General features: G+C 36.8%; 1 protein-coding gene across 2 annotated transcripts; it reads left to right on the forward strand.

Moving 5' to 3' along the window:
• Positions 1-454: 454 nt before the first annotated feature.
• Positions 455-3,558, forward strand: LOC109216962 (protein FAM133). Of its 2 annotated transcripts, none has more exons than XM_019381186.1 (3): positions 455-567; positions 1,334-1,409; positions 2,369-3,558. In XM_019381186.1, the coding sequence occupies exon 3, from the start codon at positions 2,428-2,430 to the stop codon at positions 3,319-3,321; it is 894 nt and encodes a 297-aa protein (XP_019236731.1). In that variant the 5' UTR covers positions 455-567; positions 1,334-1,409; positions 2,369-2,427; the 3' UTR covers positions 3,322-3,558. The 2 variants fall into 2 exon arrangements, with proteins under 2 accessions (XP_019236731.1, XP_019236732.1); XM_019381187.1 differs by having other exon boundaries at positions 2,403-3,558.
• Positions 3,559-7,835: the final 4,277 nt, after the last annotated feature.

The raw sequence follows: 7,835 nt of genomic DNA on the forward strand, positions 1-7,835 counted from the left end.
GGTTCAAAATAAGTGTCCAGTTATGTAATCAAGAAAGTTTTCAATTTGTTTTTACAAAATAACCCCTATGTACATATCCCTAAAAAGTTTTCTTACTCCTCACATTAAATGTTTAATTAGGGCTAGTTTAGTCATAATAGGTATTTTTGTATAGAATTTAGTATTTTCTTAATGAGCGTGCTAAAAGTAAATTGGTTACTTATTGTGAACCGAAGGGAGTAAAATTATAATACCCCTTCGATCAATTAGGACTAGTTTGTCAAGTTCCTAATTCCTATTATTGGAAAACGAAATTAAAAAATAATTTCAAAAAAAGGAAAAAGAGAAAGTTTGAACCCATTTCCTAGCAACCCGGTTTTACACCGCGTTGGAGTTCACAACACGCAAATAATTTCAAATTCGTCCCTCTTAGCCCCATTTTTTGTTTTTCCTGTTTTCTATAAATAGCCCCAATTCCTCTAGCTTTCGAACTCTCTAGAAAATTGAGCACCTCCTTTCTCTCAACGAGTTCAAGCCCCATCTTCTTTTTTCAAATCTCCCAAATTCTTCTCTTTTCCGATTGCTCTGGTATATCATCTAAAAACTTTAGCTACTTAAAAATTTTGTTTACTTTTTGGTGGATTTTATTTGGTGCCTTTACTAGCATTCTAGGGTTTTAATCTGGTGCTTCAATTTATGTTGAAAATCTCGTTATATATAGTCTGAGGAGTTTGATTTATCTTCAGATCGATTAATACTGAGGTGGATTGGATTTTTTTAATAAGTAAAATTTGGATTTTTGGTGAATTTTATTTGATGCCCTTACTAGCATTCTAGGGTTTAATTGTGTTGCTTCAATTTATGTTGAAAATCTTGTTATTTAGAGCCTGATAGGTTAGAAGATGTATGATCAAATCGAATAATACTGAGCTGGGTCTGGATCTTATTTTCTGCAAAATTTGGATCCTGTTATATGAGTTATTGAAGTGGCTTTTGGGTTTTTCAAGAGAACAGGCTTTAAATTATGCGGAAAAAAGAAGAAGGAAAAAACACTTTTTTGTGTTTGTTTTGGGTTGGAAAGAAACTGGTTCGGGAAATGGGGGTTGTGTTTAAAATTGCTTGGTCTTTGTTCCGCCTAAAAAAATTGAATCTTTAGGGCTCTAAGTTTTTGCACTCAGCCTATTACTCTTTCGTTATTGGGTTTCTGTTTTTGCTATAAAAAATTCAACTTGAGAGCTGATTATTATCTAAAGATTGTCTGGGTTGATACGCATTCTCTCTTGAATCTTGAGTCTGGTATTCAATTGGTTAACTGTGAAAATAGTATAACCACTTTTTTTGGGGTTGAATGCAGATTCTTTTGGAAGTTAGTTGGAGGGGTAATCTGAGCTTGAGAATTGGACTTTTGGTCAGCGATTTCATTGTATAAGGTAAGAAACCTGTTCCAGTTTGCAATTCTTTTCCTTTTTCAGTTTTGCATCATTGCGCCCATCAATTATAGCTTCATTTGAACAGCTTGGAGAGGTTAGGTTAGTAAAATGGAATACTTGTCCAGTTGACAAAGGAAAACATCTAAAAGTATCAAAATTATACTGTGAGATCTTTGTTATTTTGGTCCAGATTCATGGTCCAATGCAGTGTATTTTGATCTTGTTTGAAAGGGATCCAAAGCTGTGTTATTTGAGCTCTCACCTATTTGTTTCAGTTATGGTCTGTGTGTTTTCCGTTCAGTTAATCCATCATATGTATTTGTGATGCTCGTTTCTGAAGTTTAACATCGGATTGATGGACTCCATAATGCAAAGTAGCTAAGATAGAGACACAAGTAGGTGTAAGTCAATGACAATGATGAATATTGAATCACATGTTGTGTTGCATCGTTATGGTGCTTGGCTTGGTGGTTGGTAGCTTTTAATTGTAGCTGTTTGCCATATCTGTGATGCACAATACTGAATCTGGCTTATAGCATTTTATTCTCAAATAATATGTTACTCAAGGGATATAAACATTCTAATTCTATATATGAGATTTGAGCCTGTGATATATCTAAGTTATTACAGTGACAAATTGTTTTTCCCGTATCATTAGTGAATGTGGAACTATGGTTTGATATTATATTGCAATTAAACTTTTTTTTTTTTACAACCTGAAGTTTTTTTCCTTTGTGCATCATTTCGTAATTATCCACATTCCTTTATTATTCTCTTGGTAGGTTTTCTTTGGTTAATAGCATCATATATGCTGCTTTCACTATGGGCATTTGCCGTTAAATTGGTTGTTTTTGTTAAGTTTGAAGTACATTTTACTTCCTTCATGTGAAATATGCTCTCGTTCAATGGTGGGTATTAATGATGGAAGAACTAACATTGTTTCCTTTCTCTTCTTTGAGATGCACTTCTGGTCATCATCATACCAAAATGCAGAAGTTTGTTTGTCTTTTACCTCTGAATGGATGCCAAGAAGTTCATGCAATTGGTCGAGGAGAAAAAGAAGAGAGCTCTTGAGAAGAATGAAGCCCGCTTGAAATGGGAGCAAAAACTTGAAGCTGCAGCAAAAGCGATCTCTGATGCTGAAGCTAGAGAGAATGCCAAGGCGGCTAAGCATAAAAGGAAATCGGACTTGGAGTGTGGTAGTGCCAGCGGCACTGACAGTGGATATGAAGGGAAAAAATCCGCCAAAAAGCACCACAAGAAGCATAGGAAGCACCATAGCTCTGAGTCGGGTGATTCGGATAGGAAGGAGAAGAAATCCAAGCGAAAGCCTAAGAGAAGATCCTCCGATTCGAGTGATGATAGCAGTGAGGAATATGATGGTGATTCAGAAGAAGAGAGAAGAAGAAAGAAGCGGGGCCACAAAAAGCGCAGGCGTCATGATAGACACTCAGATTATAGTTCCTCAGACTCTTCCAGGAAACGAAGCCACACAAAGCATCATAAACGTCAGGGTAGGTTTGACTCAGATGCTTCTGTCTCTTCTAGTGATGAAGAAAAACTGAACCGCAGTAATCACGGAAAACATAGGAAACATCATCGCAGGTCCCATAGTCATGATTCAAGGTCCTCAGATTCTGAAGCTTTTAGGCGTGATAGAAGTAGATCCCTAGGTAAATCTTCTGATGAGAATGAGGAACTAGATAGAAAAGAAAAGCACAGGAAGAATCATCATCGACATGGCCATCACCGTCATCACCGTTCCAACCATAAGCATCACCACTCAGATGAAGTGTCCAAGGACAAGCATCAACCCCACAAAAAAGAGAAAAATGATGAGCCAGTGGAACGTGGTTCTGAGGTGCGCAAGGAAAGTGATGGCAATGGTGCTCATGATATTCAGAATGCTTAGGATGTTATGACTATTTGCACCCAATTCGTGTTGTTTTCCATTTAACTTCATTCTGTGGACTGTAAACTGCCATTGCGAATTACAGTTGTGCTGTAATTTGTTTCGATTGGAGGTCTAAAGCCCATATTTCGTTAATACTGTTTAATTTTTTGTATGGACCAGAACATTTATGATACTGGTGATTCTGCTATTGATTAACATATTAAACAACGTGGGGCGAAATATTCCCTTTTTTTAGTGGCACTTGTAATTATCAATTTTGCTGTGATTATGCTAGGGTGCTTGGTGTTGTTTTGATCAGTACGCTAATGAAATCACAAATCAATATGACAGGTGGTGATGCAATGAAACAGAAAAACAGAGGAAAATAGTAATTGTAGGAGCTGAAGCTCGAAGAAGGTGATGGCTATGTCAGGCAATTGCGAGAATATAGCTCAAGAGAAGAGAGAATTGAGAGAGTAGATTGTATTAACTTCCAAAAGTATATCTCCATTACATTTGATTCAGCTATATAAGCTCATTTAGAAGAATCTAGAATACAATCTGTTAAGCTAACTTCTAACTAATTGTAACTGTTGCAACTACTTGTAACTAACTTGCCACATCAGCTAACTAACTATGCCAACTCAGCTGCCAGCTCGGAACAATGCAGCTTCTTCTTCTGCTTCTTTTCTTCTTCTTCTGCTCGACTCTTTAACGTGTATCAATACCCTCCCCTAAAGGAAATCCTTGACCTCAAGGATTAAAAGATGGGAATCTTGTCTGAAGCTCCTGCAGATATTCCCAAGTAGCAGAATCAGCTTCAAGTCCTGTCCATTTGCCCCTAACCTGGCATACAACCTTATTACCTCGTTTGACTAACCTCCTTTCTAGTATGGACTCTGGTTGAGGACAATAAGGGCTAGACAAGTGAAGTATAGGGGGATGATTGATGATAGCAGGTACTTCATGACATTTTTTTAACTGAGAAACACGGAAAGTGGGATGAATAAGGACATTAGCAGGCATGAGTAGTTTGTAGGCTAGTAAACCAATCTTTGCTGCAATGGAATAAGGACCATAATACTTGGCTGCTAATTTATTGAATGGTCTGGTAGCTACTGAAATTTGTCTGTAAGGTTGCAACTTAAGATATACCCAATCTCCAATTTCAAAAGACCTGTCAGATCTGTGTTGGTTGGCAGTATCCTTCATCCTTTGTTGAGCTCTAGCTAGATGGAATTTCAACAACTGAATTATGGCTTCCCTTGCATCCAAAGATCTATCAACCATTTCTACATCTGTATCACCCTGCAGATAAGGAAGATGTATAGCAGGCTTTTGGCCATATAAAGCTTCATAGGGAGTGCATTTGATAGTGGAATGATAGGTAGTGTTATACCACCACTCTGCCAAGGGCAAGTACTTGGACTAATCCTTAGGACTATCTGAACAAAAACACCTCAAATATGTCTCTAAAGTTCTATTCAGCACTTCTGATTGACCATCTATCCGTAGATGGAATGCTGTAGATCTCTGCAATTGTACTCCTTGAAGAGAGAAAAGTTCTTGCCAAAAAGAACTCAAGAAGACCGGATCTCTATCACTAGTCATGGTAAGAGGCATACCATGGAGCTTGAAGATTTGATCAAGGAAGCTTTGGGCTACAGTTTGAGCAGTATAAGGATGTTGCAAACTCAAAAAATGCCCATATTTTGTCAATCTATCTACTACTACCAGAATAACTTCCTTACCATGTGACTTGGGAAGGCCTTCAATAAAATCTAGACAAATATCAGTCCAAACACCTGTAGGAATTGATAAGGGCTGTAATAAGCCAGGTGAAGCAGCAGCAACATATTTATGTCTTTGACAGACATCACACTTGTTGATAAAGTCTCTAACATCTGCAACAAGAGATTTCCAGTGAAACAAGGATTGTAACCTCTTAATAGTGGCATCCATACCAGAATGGCCCCCTTGAGTAGTACTATGCCATAGGGTAATAATGTTCTTCTTCAACTACTGATCATTGCCCACAACTAATCTTCCCTTCCATCTAAGTTGGTTGTTAAACCAAGTGTAGGATTTGTAAGGTTGAACTTGTAGTTTAGCTATTAACTCCTGTAGCATTGGATCACTGCTCCATGATGATTTAATCTGTGCATATAAGGAATCATTAGGAGTTAGTAAAGAAATAGCTAAAAGTTCAGCAGCTGGTTTCCTTGATAATGCATCTGCAACCTTGTTCTCTGACCCCTTCTTATACTCAATAATGAAATCAAATGCCATTAACTTGGAGATGCCAGCCACTTGGAAATCAGTATGCACTTGTTGTTCCAATAAATGCTTCAATGCCTTCTGATATGTCTTAACAATGAAATGATTGCCCATTAGGTAATGTGACCACTTAGTAACAACAAAAATAAGAGCCAGTAATTCTCTATCATAGACTGACAGAACCTGATGCCTGGGAGCTAGGGATTTACTATCACGACCCATTTCCTGAACAAGCCGGGACCGGTACTCGATCACTAAACATGATCGAGTGAACCATCTCTGCTTATCAAATCTATTATAACTCCAAACTTTATATGCAACAAGGCAATAGTCTAACCAAATACTTTTGATTAATTTTAAATATTTAAATAAATCAACTCCAAAACATTATTCATAGTAACCAATGAAATACTACTAAGTTATTATCAAAAACATCTGAATCTAAATCCAACGACTATGTATATGAAGCCTCTACTGATAAACTGACGCACTGCTCAGGACATGAGATTTTCTGGCCAGTTCTCTAAGTAACAAAGAAATAACTAAATAAAGATGATTCTAAGGAATACTCCACGAACAAAAGCGGAGCTCACCAATAGCACTGGAAGAGAAGGAAGTCCTAACTCGTAGCCTGCTCGCCTGCAAATTCGGTTCCTACGTTGTACCGCAGACCAACGTAGGTTCCCAAAAGAGAACGTCAGTACCATCCATTGTACTCAGTGAGTCTCAACAACAGGGGCCGAAACTTTACTAACATATACATTACGAGCAAAGGTTCTAAATACATGTAAAACATAAAGCTTATAAGAATAATTCTAAAATAATTGCATACTAGTTGTTTATGAACATTCTAAAAGAAATTCTTTTCTTTTTCTTTCTTATAAAAAAAATGCTTCACTTTATACTTTGGGAGTTCCACTATCCTGACTTAATTCTGTCTCAGTCACCGTATGATCGGCACGGGTTCGATCCCAACCTGATCGAATATGTCCAATCCACGAGGTGCCACTCGCTTCATGGTTCTCAGCGCTCATGTATCATACCTTAGCATGGCTAAGTAATTTCTCAGCAACGAGACCCTCAGCTCGTGTGCTCCCTACTTTGGCATAAGTAGTTTCAGGAGGTCAACGCCTTGGTCAGGACCCTCGGCCTGGACGATGACCCCTTCTCAGAATAAAGGATACTCCCAAAAATCTTTTCTTTCTAAAACTTCTTCTTGTGACTTTTCAAGTCTAAATCTTTCGAACATACTTATTCTGAAATTCTTGAATGTAAGGTATGGAATAAGAATGAAATAAACATTCAAAACTATTTCTAAATATTCTTGCTTTTTCATGAATTTTCAACATGAAAATGGCATATAAGAATAACACAAAAATCTGAAAATTTATGCACATATATCAAAATAATTCATCTAACTTTAACAAAAAATAATTCTAAGCTAATAGGAACTCGCTCGCTTCAATTAAGCACATATTCACTCTTTTAGCCAATTCATCAAACACCTTGTATGCATACTTTTGTGAGTTAAACCACTTTGGTAAAGGGTTATATAACTCACCTCAATTTCTCTTTTCAAGCAACAATGTAAGTTCCAATTCTTGTAATCGAACTCAACGATCAAATACTACAATGATAAGTCACAATAAGTATCCAACTTCCCAAAAGCATTAATCTTTTGTCAACTCTAAGAACTTTAGGTTCAACTTCTAAAATTTCTAAGTTTTGGGGTGAGGTCTTGTTCTAACAATCCTTTACTGCCTCTAACAACCTTAACCCGTCATAGCAATCCAATAAGAATGAAGAATTTACCTTTTAATACCAAAAACTTAACTCGTATTTGATGGGTGTTCTTTAGGTTTTGTAAAACTTTCCTATGAATTTACCTTATTAGGGTGTTAGATTCTAGTATATAATGATGTTATAGCTTACAATTTTGTATAAAGAATTACCTCAGTCGTGGCCTAAAGAAGGTCCTGCTCAATGACCGATACTGTTCTTGCTCCTAGACCTATGTTCTTTTCCAAAGGCTTTAAGCCTTTTATTTTTTGCCTCTAGCGTGACTGAACAGAACAAGTTCTGTTTTACTTAAGGCTTTAAGCCTTTTGTTTCCCAACATGGGCTTTAGGCCCTTTTCCTTTTTTTTAACTAGTAATTAATGATATTTACTTTTAATAATTAATAACATTAAAATTATTAATATTTCCCTAATTGTATATCCAATTACACACACACACACACACACACACACACAC

The sequence above is a fragment of the Nicotiana attenuata genome, unplaced genomic scaffold (genome assembly GCF_001879085.1).
Source record: "Nicotiana attenuata strain UT unplaced genomic scaffold, NIATTr2, whole genome shotgun sequence".
NCBI lineage: Eukaryota > Viridiplantae > Streptophyta > Magnoliopsida > Solanales > Solanaceae > Nicotiana > Nicotiana attenuata.